This window comes from Pristiophorus japonicus, chromosome 16, assembly GCF_044704955.1.
Source record: "Pristiophorus japonicus isolate sPriJap1 chromosome 16, sPriJap1.hap1, whole genome shotgun sequence".
Taxonomy (NCBI): Eukaryota; Metazoa; Chordata; class Chondrichthyes; family Pristiophoridae; genus Pristiophorus; species Pristiophorus japonicus.
Window position 1 is genome coordinate 25,941,527 of NC_091992.1, and position 19,933 is coordinate 25,961,459.

A 19,933-nucleotide genomic window follows, 5' to 3' on the forward strand; every position below is an offset into this window, starting at 1 on the left:
GGTTTTGTAATTCCCATATAATGATAGTGTACTCTGTCACCAAATGATCAGCCAGTAGGAGGCACTCTTTGGTTTAGAAGACCCGAAGTTCAGGTTTTCCTCTCTGCTCAACATACAGCAGCAGCTGAGGATTGACTAACTTTGCCAACCAAAGAAAACCCAGCTCTCGTGACAGGCTCAGAATTTCTGGAAAGCAAATGACAGCTCAACCACTTCAGCAACTTGAGTACCCAACTGTTAAGTCATCACTTTGCTATTTTTTGGTCTGAAATATTAACTTCAGTGAGATATACCGCAAAGGGTAGCTCTTTGATAACTGTTCAAGTGTACAGCTTGGGAATGAAAGCAGGAAGGGAAAGAAATCAAGGGAGGAGCGATGGCATTCGGTGATTGTTTGAGAAACTTCATGAGGCTTCGGTAGTAGCAACAATTGAAGGATACAAAAATAGGTCAAAAACTTGCATTCTATTGATTATGCCGAGTGCACCTAACCAACAAGTTCAGTTACTTCAATTGTGATACTTGTATTTACACATTTCTTACCTCTGATTTTTTACTATTCATGTAGAGAACAGCCAGCTCATTGTCCAGCAGCTGCACTCCGATGGGTGACATTTGATGCTCCTGCTCTAATTCATTCACTATGCGTTTTATGTCCTCTACAATCATAAGTGCATCCCTAACAAGAAAAATATCTATATATTAAACATCTGATGTATGGTGTGCATGTTCTGTCCAAAATATTACTTCTTGTAATATGCTTATATATCAATATTCATAATTGACATCATTTATAAAGGACTGGCCATGAGACTGAAACCAATGCTTCTTTGATCATGTAACTACAGATCGACAGGATGAACTGTCAATAGTTTTAACTAGGAAATGACTGGCCTCCCCAAGAATGTGTGAACCCTATTGGATAAGGAACTGTAGCACATGTGCTCAGCACATTCGGGTACATATTTACTGTGCCACCTAATTGCTTCAAATTAAGTAGAGATATTTTCACTGCTGAAGTACAGTAGGTACAATGGCGTTAATGTGTAAATAAAAAAATAAGAATCAAGTTTTGACTTGGTAAACATCATTGCAGCTACTACAAAGAACATTTTTTATTTCAATAAAAAGTCTCAATTAGGATCTCTGCATCCCAGTAATTCCTGCATCTGGCTCAGGTGACTTTTGCAAAGATTTCACTAACCATGGTTATGGTTTAAGCCCCAAAACCTACTTGTTTTTAAACAAAAGGAATGTAATGAGACTCAAAGTTTGATGTGCCGATTCACCGATAACCAAATATAAGATTTTACAAAAATAATTGTGAAAAATAGCCATGAATATTACCTCAGCCATAGATCACTAATTAACCAACCAAACAAGGTTTTTGTTGTTGCTGCTGTGAACCCTATAAAAGTAGCCGACACAATGTTACTTAGTCCCGTAACCACTAGATTTTATGTTATGCTAGTGTTTTCTATCGGAACTTGCCCTTTAATTGTTACCTCTTCAGAGGTGGAATCATTTGCACTTTCACCATCGGACAAAAAGACAAGTACACTACATCAATTTTTTCAACAAGTTCCATGGATGCATCAGGTGAAACTGGACTTTTGACTGGATGCAAAGGAAAGTTTTAAAATGATTCAACCAAAAAGGATCTGTTCAAATCTGATTTGAACAGATCATAACAAACACAGGCATCCCATTGGTGCACCAAAGGGTTGTTCATCAGCAATTCGAATTTAATATTACAGCTGAGATAGTTTTTAAAAAAAATGTCCAGCTTAGCTGGTTACTAAATTAATGAAAGTGATTCCTCACCTATTTTCTCCACCAATAGCCACAACATGAGGCTTCTTACTCAGCAGAAATTTTTTCAAAGTTTCAATATCATGTGCCTGTGGACAGAAAGGTACAGAATGAGCTGCTGGAATCCAATCCCATTTGCTTTTCTTCACCTCTATTTATTTTTTCTTATGCATATGCCAACTACTATCTTGACAACAATGGAAGCAGAAATGTTAAAAGGCAAACTAGAGTCTGGTGTCAATTTTTAAAACCAAAGACAAAATGCAAAATAAAAACAGAAAACACTGGCAATCACAGGCCAGTTAGCACCTGTAGTTTTAACATTTTAACATTATAGAGCCAACGGATAAAAGATAATTAATAACAAATTTTTGTTCTTGAGTTCTGATGAAGGGAACACACCAGATAAAATAATAACCTCTCTTTTCTCTTTATAGATGCTGACTGATGTGTATTTTCAGCATTTTCCATTTTTATTTCTGATTTACAACATTTTCTTTTTATTTGTATTGTAGAATGGAAAAATAGTTTAACTTGATGGGAATAGTGACTATGTGGCACAGTAATAGTTGATAATCATTTGAGCAAGAAAATAATTACATGTAGTCACAGAAGCCTATTGTATACCATTACTAAATAGACCCCACTGCACAACATAACTACAATGATCACGTTTGTTCCAGCTGTTTTACAGGAAAGAATACACAAGCATTGCATTGTGACAAAACAGCTAGAACAAAACTGATTTCTTATTGTAGTGACCTGCTCACTAAAACTTCCAAGATCTTGCTCCTGTTCCGATTCATCAAGTACCTCCCTATTTAGCGCACAATTCATGTTAACCTTGCCTCAGCCGAATCACATAACCTTCCATTCCCTGCATTAAACCGAGTCTGCCGCTCCTCTGCTCACTGATTGAGCTGCTCAAGATCTTTTTGAATTTGTGTGCATTGACATCGTCTGCAAATTTGGACACAATTCCTTCCCCTAAATTATTTCTGAAAATTATAAACAGCGGCCCTAACGCTAAACCTGTGACACTCCACTGGGAGCTGGCTACCAACCAGATACATAGAAACATAGAAACATAGAAAATAGGTGCAGGAGCAGGCCATTCAGCCCTTCTAGCCTGCACCGCCATTCAATGAGTTCATGGCTGAACATGAAACTTCAGTACCCCCTTCCTGCTTTCTCGCCATAACCCTTGATCCCCCGAGTAGTAAGGACTTCATCTAACTCCCTTTTGAATATATTTAGTGAATTGGCCTCAACTACTTTCTGTGGTAGAGAATTCCACAGGTTCACCACTCTCTGGGTGAAGAAGTTTCTCCTCATCTCGGTCCTAAATGGCTTACCCCTTATCCTCAGACTGTGACCCCTGGTTCTGGACTTCCCCAACATTGGGAACATTCTTTCTGCATCTAACCTGTCTAAACCCGTCAGAATTTTAAACGTTTCTATGAGGTCCCCTCTCATTCTTCTGAACTCCAGTGAATACAAGCCCAATTGATCCAATCTTTCTTGATAGGTCAGTCCCGCCATCCCGGGAATCAGTCTGGTGAACCTTCGCTGCACTCCCTCAATAGCAAGAATGTCCTTCCTCAAGTTAGGAGACCAAAACTGTACACAATACTCCAGGTGTGGCCTCACCAAGGCCCTGTACAACTGTAGCAACACCTCCCTGCCCCTGTATTCAAATCCCCTCGCTATGAAGGCCAACATGCCATTTGCTTTCTTAACCGCCTGCTGTACCTGCATGCCAACCTTCAATGACTGATGTACCATGACACCCAGGTCTCGTTGCACCTTCCCTTTTCCTAATCTGTCACCATTCAGATAATAGTCTGTCTCTCTGTTTTTACCACCAAAGTGGATAACCTCACATTTATCCACATTATACTTCATCTGCCATGCATTTGCCCACTCACCTAACCTATCCAAGTCACTCTGCAGCCTAATAGCATCCTCCTCGCAGCTCACACTGCCACCCAACTTAGTATCATCCGCAAATTTGGAGATACTGCATTTAATCCCCTCGTCTAAATCATTAATGTACAATGTAAACAGCTGGGGCCCCAGCACAGAACCTTGCGGCACTCCACTAGTCACTGCCTGCCATTCTGAAAAGTACCCGTTTACTCCTACTCTTTGCTTCCTGTCTGACAACCAGTTCTCAATCCACGTCAGCACACTACCCCCAATCCCATGTGCTTTAACTTTGCACATTAATCTCTTGTGTGGGACCTTGTCGAAAGCCTTCTGAAAGTCCAAATATACCACATCAACTGGTTCTCCTTTGTCCACTTTACTGGAAACATCCTCAAAAAATTCCAGAAGATTTGTCAAGCATGATTTCCCTTTCACAAATCCATGCTGACTTGGACCTATCATGTCACCATTTTCCAGATGCACTGCTATGACATCCTTAATAATTGATTCCATCATTTTACCCACTACTGAGGTCAGGCTGACCGGTCTATAATTCCCTGTTTTCTCTCTCCCTCCTTTTTTAAAAAGTGGGGTTACATTGGCTACCCTCCACTCCATAGGAACTGATCCAGAGTCAATGGAATGTTGGAAAATGACTGTCAATGCATCCGCTATTTCCAAGGCCACCTCCTTAAGTACTCTAGGATGCAGGCCATCAGGCCCTGGGGATTTATCTGCCTTCAATCCCATCAATTTCCCCAACACAATTTCCCGACTAATAAAGATTTCCCTCAGTTCCTCTTCCTTACTAGACCCTCTGACCCCTTTTATATCCGGAAGGTTGTTTGTATCCTCCTTAGTGAATACCGAACCAAAGTACTTGTTCAATTGATCCGCCATTTCTTTGTTCCCCGTTATGACTTCCCCTGATTCTGACTGCAGGGGACCTACGTTTGTCTTCACCAACCTTTTTCTCTTTACATACCTATAGAAACTTTTGCAATCCGCCTTAATGTTCCCTGCAAGCTTCTTCTCGTACTCCATTTTCCCTGTCCTAATCAAACCCTTTGTCCTCCTCTGCTGAGTTCTAAATTTCTCCCAGTCCCCAGGTTCGCTGCTATTTCTGGCCAATTTGTATGCCACTTCCTTGGCTTTAATACTATCCCTGATTTCCCTAGATAGCCACGGTTGAGCCACCTTCCCCTTTTTATTTTTACGCCAGACAGGAATGTACAATTGTTGTACTTCATCCATGCGGTCTCTAAATGTCTGCCATTGCCCATCCACAGTCAACCCCCTAAGTATCATTCGCCAATCTATCCTAGCCAATTCTCGCCTCATACCTTCAAAGTTACCCTTCTTTAAGTTCTGGACCATGGTCTCTGAATTTACTGTTTCATTCTCCATCCTAATGCAGAATTCCACCATATTATGGTCACTCTTCCCCAAGGGGCCTCGCACAATGAGATTGCTAATTAATCCTCTCTCATTACACAACACCCAGTCTAAGATGGCCTCCCCCCTAGTTGGTTCCTCAACATATTGGTCTAGAAAACCATCCCTTATGCACTCCAGGAAATCCTCCTCCACCGTATTGCTTCCAGTTTGGCTAGCCCAATCTATGTGCATATTAAAGTCACCCATTATAACTGCTACACCTTTATTGCATGCACCCCTAATTTCCTGTTTGATGCCCTCCCCAACATCCCTATTACTGTTTGGAGGTCTGTACACAACTCCTACTAACGTTTTTTGCCCTTTGGTGTTCTGCAGCTCTACCCATATAGATTCCACATCATCCAAGCTAATGTCTTTCCTAACTATTGCATTAATCTCCTCTTTAACCAGCAATGCTACCCCACCTCCTTTTCCTTTTATTCTATCCTTCCTGAATGTTGAATACCCCTGAATGTTGAGTTCCCAGCCCTGATCATCCTGGAGCCACGTCTCCGTAATCCCAATCACATCATATTTGTTAACATCTATTTGCACAATTAATTCATCCACCTTATTGCGGATACTCCTTGCATTAAGACACAAAGCCTTCAGGCTTGTTTTATTAACATCCTTTGTCCTTTTAGAATTTTGCTGTACAGTGGCCCTTTTTGTTCTTTGCCTTGGGTTTCTCTGCCCTACACTTTTCCTCATCTCCTTTCTGTCTTTTGCTTTTGGCTCCTTTTTGTTTCCCTCTGTCTCCCTGCATTGGTTCCCATCCCCCTGCCATATTAGTTTAAATCCTCCCCAACAGCACTAGCAAACACTCCCCCGAGGACATTGGTTCCAGTCCTGCCCAGGTGCAGACCGTCCGGTTTGTACTGGTCCCACCTCCCCCAGAACCGGTCCCAATGCCCCAGGAATTTGAATCCCTCCCTGCTGCACCACTGCTCAAGCCACGTATTCATCTGCGCTATCCTGCGATTCCTACTCTGACTATCACGTGGCACTGGTAGCAATCCCGAGATTACTACTTTTGAGGTCCTACTTTTTAATTTAGCTCCTAGCTCCTTAAATTCGTTTCGTAGGACCTCATCCCTTTTTTTGCCTATGTCGTTGGTACCAATGTGCACCACGACAACTGGCTGTTCTCCCTCCCATTTCAGAATGTCCTGCACCCGCTCCGAGACATCCTTGACCCTTGCACCAGGGAGGCAACATACCATCCTGGAGTCTCGGTTGCGGCCGCAGAAACGCCTATCTATTCCCCTCACAATTGAATCCCCTATCACTATCGCTCTCCCACTCTTTTTCTTGCCCTCCTGTGCAGCAGAGCCAGCCACGGTGCCATGAACTTGGCTGCTGCTGCCCTCCCCTGATGAGTCATTCCCCTCAACAGTACCCAAAGCGGTGTATCTGTTTTGCAGGGGGATGACCGCAGGGGACCCCTGCACTACCTTCCTTGCTCTACTCTTCCTGCTGGTCTTCCATTCCCTATCTGGCTGTGGACCCTTTCCCTGCGGTAAGACCAACTCGCTACACGTGATACTCACGTCATTCTCAGCATCGTGGATGCTCCAGAGTGAATCCACCCTCAGCTCCAATTCCGTAACGCGGACCGTCAGGAGCTGGAGGCGGATACACTTCCCGCACACATAGTCGTCAGGGACACCGGAAGCGTCCCTGAGTTCCCACATGGTACAGGAGGAGCATAACACCCGTCCGAGCTCTCCTGCCATGTCTTAACCCTTAGATACACTTAAACTGGTAATAACAATGTTAAAAGTTACTGACCAATATAAGAAGAAAAAGAAAAACTACTCACCAATCGCCAGCCAATCACTTACCCCCTAGGCTGTGACGTCACCTTTGTTTTTTTGCCTTCTCCCTGTAGCTGCACCGGTACGCCTCTCGCCGACCCCGGACTCGCGCTGCTCCGAGCTCCCGCCTCCTCGACTGACTGCTCCGAGCTCCCGCTGGCCTTTATAGGCCTCTCGCCGACCCCGGACTCGCGCTGCTCCGAGCTCCCGCCTCCTCGACTGACTGCTCCGAGCTCCCGCTGGCCTTTATAGGCCTCTCGCCGACCCCGGACTCGCCCTGCTCCGAGCTCCCGCCTCCTCGACTGACTGCTCCGAGCTCCCGCTGGCCTTTATAGGCCTCTCACTGACCCCGGACTCGCGCTGCTCCGAGCTCCCGCCTCCTCGACTGACTGCTCCGAGCTCCCGCTGGCCTTTATAGGCCTCTCGCCGACCCTGGACTCGCGCTGCTCCGAGCTCCCGCCTCCTACCCATGTATGACTACTTCTCCACTAAGCAACCATTTGGCAATCCAGTTGAATACATTCCCATCTATCACATGATCCTGGACTTTATGTAGTAGCCTATTATGAGGGACAGTGCCAAATGCCTTCCTGAAATCAAGTCAGATAACATCCACTGTCTATCCCCTATCTACTAGGTCTGTCAGCTCTTCACAGAAATCCAATAAATTAGTCAAATGATCCCCAGCTCATTCCTTCAGAACACCTTGAGCATTAACTACCTCCCCAATATGTCTTTTCTTCTGATTTAAAAATGTTTCAGTCTACAATCATCTTTAAATTGCAACCCCGACTCTGGCATGTCTTCCCCCCTAGTTTTGTGAATACTGTTGATAAACAGTTAAGTACCTCAGATTCTCTATCAGCCATCCACATTCCACAGTATGTAAACTTGAAATCATCCAAAACTCAGCAGCCCGGGTACTAACCCGCACCAAGTCAAGATCACCCATCACCCCTGTGCTTTCTGACCTACATTGGCTTCCAGTTAAACAACGCCTCGATTTCAAAATTCTCATCCTTGTTTACAAATCACTCCATGGACTTACTCCTCCCTATCTCTGTAATCTTTTTCAACCTCACAATCCCACAAGCTGTCTGCACTCCTAAAATTCTGACCCCTTGAACATCCCTCATTCTAACAGCTCAACCATCAGTGGGCATGCCTTCAGCTGCCTGGACCCTAAGCTCTGGAACGCCCTCCCCTAAGCCTCTACGCCTCTCTCCCTCTCTTTCCTCCTTAAACACGCTTGTTAAAACCTACCTCTAAATAAGCTTTTGATCATCTGCCTTAATTTCCTCTGTGGTTCGGTGTCAAATTTATCTGTTTGTCTGTAACACTGTTGTGAAGCACCTTGGGACGTTTTACTATGTTAAAGGTGCTATATAAATAAAAGTTATTATCGACAGACACAACTTGCCCATTGTCAACTTCAGTGGGCAACCCCTTCTTGCGCCTTTTGTTTACCCTGAAATACTTGAAGAATGCTTTACTGCGTTGCTTTGTTTTCATCTATGTTTTCCTCGTAATCCCTCTTTGTAGCCCTCAGTTTCTTAGAATTCCTCAGCTCACCTTTATAAATCTCGCCGTTTTCTTCCTTGTCTAAACATTTTAAAATTGTTTGCTTTCTCTTTCTCCATAATGCAGCTCACAACTTTGTTAGTAAGCCAAACTGGTCTTACTCTTATCTTCTGTCCCTACCCAAAGGGTAGATTCCTTTTGCATCTAAACTATTGGTGTTATGCTTTAACCGTCCACATGATTTAAAGTATTTTTACAGCTGGCTGTATACTTCTGATCATCAACGAGGGCTGAAATTGCTTCTGCTATAAAGAACTATCACCTCAATGGATTGCTGATCAAAATAGGGCACAGAAGAGCACATACACAGTATCTATTGTTGCTAGATATTATGATCACTTTGATGATTTTTTTAAATGGAGATTATGGGTTCCAGTATTGCTGTTCAAACCAAGTGCATTTAAGAAAGTGCACTTAAGGGCCAGCTGGACTTTCCGTCTAACTTTCATTTGGATGGAAACATTCGGCTGCAGACTGAGAATTCACAAGAAAGTCAGTGCAGACCTGCGCACTACCACTCCAGTCTGTGCATCAACACACCAGAAAAATTATGTATAAAATATTTTAACAGTCAAAAACAAACTTATTACCTTTCTCTCTCGTTCTTCCTCTCGCCAAGCATTCCTTCGCTTCAAGAAATATGGCAGGCGAAGGAAATCTGTCACTTCACCGTCTCCATTAACAAGAGAACAGAATACCGGTGTATCCCTAGCAAAAAGGAAACATTACTAAAGAGTATTTTTGATGAAGCTACCACAGCTCTAATACACCAATAATGTATTAAACTGAAGATTTATTGTAAAACCAAAAACACCCAGAATTTCAAGTTTGAAACTGTTAAGTATATCCTCACACAAACAACATCCAATTCCAAATTTAACCTATGTAGATTAAAATGATTTATATTTATTTGAAGCATTCAACAAATTGATAGAAAAGATCATGCAGTGAAGGAGGAAAACAGGTCTATTGAAATCCATTGAAAACCAAGCTGTTACTTTGTGTGCGAGAGTGCGTGTATGCCAGGGTGGGGGAGGGGAAAGAAGACGCAGAAGAAAAGCGGGCTGGTCGTATCAGTGAGCCAGACCATTCCGTTCACATTATGGGATGGAGAATCAGGAGAGGTTGAGGCCACGGGGGGGACTGGAACACTTCACTCCATACAAATCTCCGAACCTTCACTCGTTGTATGCACAAGGCAGCTTTGAGTAAAGCTGGCTGGAAGTTCTTCAAATAAGACACATATAAACTGTCTCCATTGATTTCAGAATTACATTTTAAAACATGCCACAAATTAGACTGCACAGCGGTTATGTATTTGACTAGCCATTCCATCACTTTTAAGCTGACAAGTAAAACAGGCTGTGAGCAGCAGTGGCTTGGAGAACACTGGAGGTTCTCAACTCAAATTACTTTTAAAAAGAGCAGCATTGTTTCAGACAGATCTACAAACCAAAAGAGACACATAATGTGCAAGGTTGAAATATATTCTATGACAACCCACAGAAAAAAAAACCCTTCTCCCTCTCCCAAAATACAAGTTTATTCAGTATTTTAAAGCAAGAGTATCCTTTTTCAGAGTATACTGATTCAATAAACATACTTACTTGAATCTTTTAGCAGACATCCCACCCCTTCACCAAAATACGCAAGGTGAAGTACACAACTGTGGTAAAGTCCATTTAAAATGGTTGCACCCATTTGTGTACCTGTGCTGGATTATACTGAAGCTTATAAACACGAATGGATCAGGCTGAAATATTAAAGGAAACTACAGTATTTTGCAAACTTGCTCGGTTTGTCAATAAAATGTGAATTGACTAAGTATATAAAGAGTTGTGTTGAACCACGCGGGGTTGTACCACAAGCACATTAATTCACAACATTCTTCTTCTGTGCACTACATTACTACAACATGTGTAACACCTTTGTTTTGAAGCGAAGATTTTCTTGCAGCGATAACGCCACAAGGAGTTTCCATGTCTCAGCGTAAATGATTGCTCAACGTGACATGTTAAAATGAAAACAAATGTTTCCTTGCACATACCTTTCTCCTGAAAATGCCAGACCTAGCACTCGAACACCTTTACCCTGACTTTCCTCCATAAAGTCATCATCATCTTCTTCATTCTGCTGGTCAGGCCGATATGGTGCGACTTTCAGCCAGTTGTAAAGTTTGCGGCTACAACACTAACAGAATGTTTTCAGAAAATTAGCACCTTCTTAAAAATGACACTATATTTTTAAACAAAAAGAGGGCGACAAGAGACAAAACCCAGGTCTTCACATGAAGATCAGTTGGTCAATAGATTAAGCCCAACTGACAGTCAACCATTTCAATTCATTCGTTGGATTTGTTTTTTGGAAGGGGAATGTGTATGATTTTATGAACTTAATGCATCTGCATCAACCGTTCATTTTACACTCCACTCCTTTTATGCCTCGAGTGAGACTGGATTTAATAACAATCTATACTGAGATGTGGGCAGTTGAGAGTCGTGGATGTTCATACTTTTAGATGATTGTGGCCAAGCTCATTTTATGCAGAAACGTTAACTTTTTCAGCCCGCTCTCTATTCAGATTCAAAAAGGTCCCAAAGGTGAAGGAACACGGCCTTAACTTTTGTCATTATCCAGATCCCCTACCCAAAAATATATATTTTTAAAAACCTACTTCCCTTTGGAACTCTCTGCTGCTCCTTCTACTCACCATCAAACCTACACTTCCAATATCATATCTTAATACGGGAAAAGGTTACTTTTGTGGAGATGGTGTCCAAATGATAGGTGTAACGATTAAAAAGCACTTTGGACTTGCCTGACATTTGCGATACATGACCTAAACTAGATATTTCACTAAATGACCTACTTTTAAAACATGCTGCACCAACAAAGCAAGGCAAGTATGATTTAAAGTAATTCTTTTCAGTTTTTAAGCTGTGTGCGCGCACACATATGCCGCTTTTCTGGATTTTGTCACTCATGTCTCCTCTCTGCGAATAAACCAAAAAAATGAAACATTTAACACGATAAAGACAATGCCCTTTGAGGTTTAGTGTGCATCACCATTTGCTTGATGTGAAAATATGGGAGAGAGAAAATAAGTGATGTAGCAATGTTATAAGCGAAATGCAACCATTACAAAGCCCTAAATATAAACCATGGTTCTGTCCTAAACATAAGGGTCAACACCCAGAGCAGAAATGATAACTTTTCATTAGATACCTTGCAAAGATAGTCCCTCGCCTCAATTAGCAGTTTGTTTTTCAGCTCCTTGCCCATCTGTGGGTAGAGGAACTGGTTCAGCGCCCGTTCGATTGCCATGCTGCGCTGTCTGTTCCATTCTTGCACTTGATGGCTGAATTCATCACGGTAATAAAATTGCTTGATTTCATCAAAATAAGTCTGGTCATTCCCGTAACTAAAAGGTGGGAGATGAAACCAGAAATCAAACTAATTATCTGCTAAGATATCATACTGCATACCCTTAATACCAATGAAATTTCTCTGCTTAAGCTTCAATAAGAGGCGCAACCTGGAGTGTATGGAATCACTGGCTGTTCTCAAAAAATACAGGGAGCCACAAAAAAACTTCCAGAATGACTTTACCAACACTCATGATTGTACTAACACACCAGGAACCACCTAATTTAACGAGGCATAAGATTGATATGTAAATTAGATACAGGTGGGTCCCTCAGGTACCCTGGCAAAGTGGCCTTTCTTTGTGGCTGAAATTGATGGCCTTACCTCCCACTGCCGCCGACATTCCTCCTCAAGTTGCGGCCAGTGCCAGTTTCGATTTGGGCTGGAGCGGGTGGGAGGGGAAACCGCCCGCTGACGGCGCAAGTGGACTCCCGCCTGCCGAGATGCCAGATTGGTGCGGGCCGGAGTCGACTTTAAAGACAGGTCCTCAAGACCCCCAGCTTCTCCACAGCCCCCACACATAGTGTGCCATTGTCGCCCCCCGCCTCAGCAGCTGCGCTCGAGGTGCTCTGCTGCACGACATCCTGGTCCCGACGTGGGCAGGGCCAGGGGTACAAATAGCGGGAGGAAGAGGGCAGGGCCAAGGGGGGTTTGGGGAGGAACGGTGTTGGGAAAGGTGGCTGCAGGTGGAATCCTTGGAGGGTGAGGGGAGGTGTTGTTTTACAGCTTGTTGTTGCTGTTGTCATTAATGTTGTTAATGTTTGGTTTGCTATGTATCAGATTTAATTGAAAAATATTATTTTATTTAAAATCTTAAACTTGTTAAATTTCAAAATTTATTAAAAAATTATTATTCAACTGAACCAGTTGAATTTAGAACTCAGCAGAGGAGGACAAAGGGTTTGATTAGGGCAGGGAAAATGGAGTACAAGAAGCTTGCAGGGAACATTAAGACGGATTGCAAAAGTTTCTATAGATATGTAAAGAGAAAATGGTTAGTAAAGACAAGCGTAGGTCCCCTGCAATCAGAATCAGGGGAAGTCATAACGGGGAACAAAGAAATGGCGGACCAATTGAACAAGTACTTTGGTTCGGTATTCACTAAGGAGGACACAAACAACCTGCTGGATATAAAAGGGGTCAGAGGGTTTAGTAAGGAGGAGGAACTGAGGGAAATCCTTATTAGTCGGGAAATTGTGTTGGGGAAATTAATGGGATTAAAGGCCAATAAATCCCCAGGGCCTGATGGACTGCATCCCAGAGTACTCAAGGAGGTGGCCTTGGAAATAGCGGATGCATTGAGTCATTTTCCAACATTCCATTGACTCTGGATCAGTTCCTATCGAGTGGAGGGTAGCCAATGTAAACCCACTTTTTAAAAAAGGAGGGAGAGAGAAAAGAGGGAATTATAGACCGGCCAGCCTGACATCGGTAGTGGGTAAAATGATGGAATCAATTATTAAGGATGTCATAGCAGTGCATTTGGAAAGAGGTGACATGATAGGTCCAAGTCAGCATGGATTTGTGAAAGGGAAATCATGCTTGACAAATCTTCTGGAATTTTTTGAGGATGTTTCCAGTAGAGTGGACAAGGGAGAACCAGTTGATGTGGTATATTTGGACTTTCAGAAGGCTTTCGACAAGGTCCCACACAAGAGATTAATGTGCAAAGTTAAAGCACATGGGATTGGGGGTAGTGTGCTGACATGGATTGAGAACTGGTTGTCAGACAGGAAGCAAAGAGTAGGAGTAAATGGAGACTTTTCAGAATGGCAGGCAGTGACTAGTGGGGTACCGCAAGGTTCTGTGCTGGGGCCCCAGCTGTTTACACTGTACATTAATGATTTAGACGAGGGGATTAAATGTAGTATCTCCAAATTTGTGGATGACACGAAGTTGGGTGGCAGTGTGAGCTGCGAGGAGGATGCTATGAGGCTGCAGAGCGACTTGGATAGGTTAGGTGAGTGGGCAAATGCATGGCAGATGAAGTATAATGTGGATAAATGTGAGGTTATCCACTTTGGTTGTAGAAACAGAGAGACAGACTATTATCTGAATGGTGACAGATTAGGAAAAGGGGAGGTGCAACGAGACCTGGTGTCATGGTACATCAGTCATTGAAGGTTGGCATGCAGGTACAGCAGGCGGTTAAGAAAGCAAATGGCATGTTGGCCATCATAGCGAGGGGATTGGAGTACAGGGGCAGGGAGGTGTTGCTACAGTTGTACAGGGCCTTGGTGAGGCCACACCTGGAGTATTGTGTACAGTTTTGGTCTCCTAACCTGAGGAAGGACATTCTTGCTATTGAGGGAGTGCAGCGAAGGTTCACCAGACTGATTCCCGGGATGGCGGGACTGACCTATCAAGAAAGACTGGATCAACTGGGCTTGTATTCACTGGAGTTCAGAAGAATGAGAGGGGACCTCATAGAAACGTTTAAAATTCTGACGGGGTTAGACAGGTTAGATCCAGGAAGAATGTTCCCAATGTTGGGGAAGTCCAGAACTAGGGGACACAGTCTAAGGATAAGGGGTAAGCCATTTAGGACCGAGATGAGGAGAAACTTCTTCACCCAGAAAGTGGTGAACCTGTGGAATTCTCTACCAAGAAAGTTGTTGAGGCCAATTCATTAAATATATTCAAAAAGGAGTTAGATGAAGTCCTTACTACTAGAGGGATCAAGGGGTATGGCGAGAAAGCAGGAATGGGTACTGAAGTTGCATGTTCAGCCATGAACTCATTGAATGGCGGTGCAGGCTAGAAGAGCCGAATGGCCTACTCCTGCACCTATTTTCTAAGTTTCTATGTTTCTAACCACTCTCATTTTGAAAAATGAGGGGTAACAATCATTGTAAGGGTTACATACATGGCCATACAAGGGTGAAACGTAACTCTCAATGTTCAAGCAAAGCGTTCATTCATGAGCTGCTGACGTATCAGTTTTGCAGTTGCTAAAGCACCACGAGTCTTCCCCTGTGGTGTCGGGGAGGTGGGGGCATGGGTTCATCGCCAGGCTCCTCGATGTCCCTGTCTTCCTCCTCCTCCTTCTCCTCCTCTTCCCTCCACCCCTCTCCTGAGGTGGTCCGGCAGTCCCATCTGGCAATTCCTGTCCCCTTTTGATGGCTAAGTTGCGCAACATGCAACACACCACAATGAACTCTGCGACCTGCTCAGGATGGTAGTGCAGGCTGCCTCTGGAGTGGTTCAGACATCGCAAGCGTTGCTTCAGCACGCCAATTGTCTTTGACGATACTGCGCGTGGCTATATGGCTTTCGTTGTAGCGCTTCTCAGCTTCTGTCTGAGTCTTCCGCAGGGGGATCATGAGCCAGGTGGCGAGGCCGTATCGCTTATCCCCCAGCATCCAGCAGCGACCTTGTGGCTGACTCTTAAACAGGTCCGAGACAAGTGTTCTCACGCAAGATGTACGAATCATGGATGCTCCCTGGAAAATTGGCATTCACTGCCATGATACATTGCGCGTGGTTGATAACGAGCTGCACGTTTAGGGAGTAGAATCCCTTTTAGTTTCGGTACACCTCCACTTCCTCTAAAGGTGCTCGCAGGGCGATATGCGTTGTCTATTGTACCCTGGACCTTGGGGAAGTTTGTTATTCTTGAAAAACCCAAATCCGTCTCACTCTGTGCCTCCTGGTCATTGGAAAGTTAATAAAGTCCATCCTGCATGCATAAAGCGCATCATGTGTGGCGTACTGAGGAGATTCTGCACGTCACCAGCTGATGCCTGAAATGAGCCGGATGCATAGAAAGAAAGTGCGGCCGTCACCTTCACCTAGAGAGGCACTGCGGCCCTGATAGTGCTGGTAGGTTGCGCTTCTGCCTTAATGAGCTGGCATATCTCAGTGATGACCTTTTTTCGGAAGCGCAGCCTTCTAACGCACTGCTTATCGGTCAGGTGCAGGTACGCATAGTGTTCCCTGTAATTTAGTTGAGGGTAAGGCCTCCTCCTCAAGAGTCTGCATCCTATTTGATTGGGCACATAATGCTCTTCAAGAAACCTTCTTCTATCTCTATTCTACATCATGTAAGTAGTTTGCATTATTGGCACTGAAAATACAGGCCCCATTTCTTTTTAAGTACTCAACAATTTTCAGAAGTCCACAAATTTTCTTTGAATTAAAGTCAATACTCTTATAATCTTCAACATATTCAAAATCCCTATATACTACTTCAGACATCAATCACAAATCAATTTTAGGTTGCTAGCAACTTCACACAGCCTTTTCCTAAAGAATGATCGATTTGCAAAAATCACGTCATAACGCCGAGGTAACGTCAGGTAAGTCATGTGAAATGTAGGCGGTACATTTCTCCAGCAGCAACAGGCGGTAAAAACGGGCGTTTAGCTTAATTTCATGCTGGAGTGAATTTTGGGTGGTAGATGTGGGCGGGCGGTTTCGTTCAACGGCAGCGGTAATTGACTGCCGAAATTACCGCTGGCGATATCCGGGCGGCAGTTTGCATATTTGGCATTTCCAGCGGTAAATGGGCAGAAGGGAATGGAAATTCCAGCCCACAGTGCGTTCATCAGGAGATGTAGCAGAAAACTTTGGAAATATGTTATGTAATAAATACCAATTTATATTTGCAAACATCATTCTCACTGCTCCACTGACGTTCCCATGGCTGTTTTCGGGGTTTGTCAAGTTCCTAATGGCTAACTCACCCTTCAACTCCTTTCATATCAATACAGATTTCAAGTGTTAGCAAGCCATCTTCTGCAGCAAGGCACATCTTCAGGAACTGATCATCTCTTAATTCTTTGACTGGCTTGTTCTTCACATATTTGAAAGAATAAGCAAAGTGTGCTTCATCAATATCCTGCAACGACAAAAATAGGCCCCGTGTTAGAATCACATGATACTGTAAATTCTCATTTACAATATTGGTGCTGTAGACATAAGTTTATTGGGAATATAACCAAGGTTGCTGAAAATTATTTGACTTAATCGTTATCCCATTTGCCTTATCTATCTATATGTAAACACCAATCTCTGTAGTACAGGGTTCTGACATGCTACACCTCCAAATCCCCAAAAGGGTTAATTTTTAAGAACGGTCCCTTTCAGATTCTATTTGATGGCAGTTGATTTGACAGGTACATTTCACATTACAGAAATACATTTTATATATCTTAACTACACCATAAATTGCAGTGTTTAATCATTAACACAGTATCTCAAAAGGAGCGGAGAAGCATTAGAGTGCTTTAATAAAAACTAAGGTGAAGAAGTTAATTTATTTTGTACTTTGCCAATAAGATTCCAAATTTGACTACATGCACATTTTCATTGTAGAAATAAATACTCATCTGTTGTTACCGCTTTTACTTTAGACCAATTGTATTTTAAGTCTGATGAGCTAACGTAAATGTTATACAGTTTGTGCTGAACTTAGGGTGTGGGATAGTCATGCATGTACCCAACTATTGTGCCCAACGTGACAACAAAAACTGGTTAATTGCATTAGCTTCCTCAATTTGACATGGTATATAAACGAGGACCAAAAGAAACACCCTGATTTTGCCTTTCTTGATTTCTAAAAATTCAGGTTCTGTGTATTACCTTTTTGCCTTTCTTTGTGGGAGTAATATTAATCTTGGCTCTCTCTTGGAAGGTCTGTCTTACAACTTGCTTGACCAATGGTTCTCGGGCAATCTGCATGGCCACCATGTATCGAGAGCCTTCCAGTACAGCCTCAGGTGATGAAAATTGACTGAAAGATGCATACAGGAGGTTATCAGACTGATACACATGGCTAACTTCACATTTGTAAAAGTAATGTTCAAAAGTTCATCTTTCTGATTTAGTGAAAATATTCATTTTTTCATGTGGGCTTTGAAATGGCATATTAAACCCTAAAAAGTGGCTGCCATAGCTTTTAGTGTTAAGACACTGGAATAAAAGTTTTAAAAATGTTACAAGTAATGGAACTATCTAAAACCCAATACAAAGCAGTAAATGTGCCTGTTTTTACTGCTAACCTGCAGACATAATCTTTTGCCAGCTCCAGTGGTTCAGCAGGAAACTGTTCAGTCTCGTGACGCTGGTAACTGTCTCGCAGATTCTCGCCAAACTGTTCAGGGGTCAGACCAAACTTTTTTGCAAGCCCATCTAGAAAACAGGTATTTACAAAGCCAGAAAGATGCATTAGTAATCTGTGCACTCTATGTTTTATTGGCACATTGTAATTCAATTTAATTTAGACTACTTGATCTCTCATGGTGTTTAATAGGAGACATCATCAAGTGCAGTCAGCAGCAAAGCAAAAGCAGAATTAGAAGCAAGGAGCAACTGGATCAGGGTGTGCAGACATACATCAGCTTCCACTCGAAAGCCCTTCTTTTCTATCCTTATTACATTTCCATTATAACTTCTTCTTAAGTGGTCCCTCGTATCGAGGATGACTTGCTTCCACGCCAAAAAGGGATGAATTCACAGGTGTTTCAATGAAGGAGCTAATATTCCAGGTTCCGAACTGCATGTTGAAGGGTGGAAGGTGCCTGTGCATGGATTTATAAAAAAAAAAAGAAGTATGGTGGCCGTTGCATACCAGCGACCACACGGGCTTGACAGAGCTAGGTCTTGGTCCACTGGCAAGGATTAACCAAGATGACTGGAGACCAGCTCTGCTGCACGGACCTAGCGTGCACATATAATCGCAGTGTGGGCAGGCCCGTGCTGCCTCTGGACGCTTGCCTCTTCCCTGGGCCCCGAACTCATGCCTCTCCTGGGCCCCGATTACGTCGCTCTACAATCTTTCTCCGTTCCTTCGCCCCAACCTCACCGCTCCTGCTGTACCTGCCCAAGGTCCAATCACTAAATAACTAGATCCACATTGATAGTGGAAACTGCCAATGTAAACGTCATGCTGCAACCATACCCTGCCCATTGATAGGAAGGTGCAATTTCAGCATGACAAGCTTACATAGGCAGTTTTCATTACGAATGTGGACATAGGAATTTAGAATGGAGGGGAAATGTGTGCAGAGGTAAGATGGTTAATAAATTAATTATAGACTATAGCTAGATGTATAGTGACTAAATCAAATGTAAGCGTCAAATTCATGAATTTAAATTCTACTCCACTGACTATAGTGTGCTTAGTAATCATCTGAAGACCCAGAGTTTAACCAGATCATTAATTTACTTTAAATTCCTACCAGCATTTAACTTTCTCCACATTTTTCACTCATATCAGCAACAGTACTAGATACCTTCTACTTTCCCCAATTTACACCTTTAATGATATTTGGTTCAACCAAACATTGATGGCATGGAAAATAGTACTGGCATTGGAACTGTGGGGTTAAGGCACACTCATAAGCCAATGTAAAGAAGCTCTACACTGCATCAAACTTAACTTCTAGTGGACTACTGGAGAAGTATTGTAACCAAATTCAGCCTACATGTATAAATAATTCTTAAAATAATTCTTAAAATTTTCAAGATACAGGATTGATCTTTGTATAAATCTAGTGCTGTGAGCATGGATCACGTATACCTCACTAATCTAAAAGGATGAATAAACTTAAAGGAAATACCACAGCAATGGTGCAACAGTGTGACAGTGACAAAACAGGACTAGCCATAGCATCGCTGCATCCAAAAAAAATTCTAGTTTTATTTCATTGTCAGTATCCCTCCGAGTGGAAAAATTGTCCCCCTGGTTCCCGATAATCTGAAGGCACTTAGATTTGGTTAAAACCAGATTAATCATGTTGGAGGTTGAGAAGGCAATTTAATGTTCACATATAGACTGTACAGAGAATAGTCAAGCAGGAAATTCTTATTTTGTAACCCAAATGTTGCCCATAAATGCTATTTCACATGAGGTAGTTTAAAAGGAAAATTTGAATATTATTTTGTCTTGCTATTAAGAACAAGAGAGCGGAGGACAACAAGCTCTAACT

General features: G+C 42.8%; 1 protein-coding gene across 3 annotated transcripts in view; it reads right to left on the reverse strand.

Moving 5' to 3' along the window:
• supt6h (SPT6 homolog, histone chaperone and transcription elongation factor) overlaps positions 1–19,933 on the reverse strand; it is an 89,116-nt gene that overhangs the window by 24,788 nt on the left and 44,395 nt on the right. For all 3 annotated transcript variants that reach the window (XM_070857151.1, XM_070857149.1, XM_070857150.1), the window contains exons 14-21: positions 18,005–18,134; positions 17,586–17,736; positions 16,688–16,842; positions 11,802–11,997; positions 10,624–10,766; positions 9,167–9,284; positions 1,825–1,901; positions 544–679 (exon numbers count right to left, since the gene is read on the reverse strand). In XM_070857151.1, the coding sequence (XP_070713252.1) occupies positions 544–679; positions 1,825–1,901; positions 9,167–9,284; positions 10,624–10,766; positions 11,802–11,997; positions 16,688–16,842; positions 17,586–17,736; positions 18,005–18,134 (1,106 nt within the window). The remainder of the gene's footprint in view (positions 1–543; positions 680–1,824; positions 1,902–9,166; positions 9,285–10,623; positions 10,767–11,801; positions 11,998–16,687; positions 16,843–17,585; positions 17,737–18,004; positions 18,135–19,933) is intronic.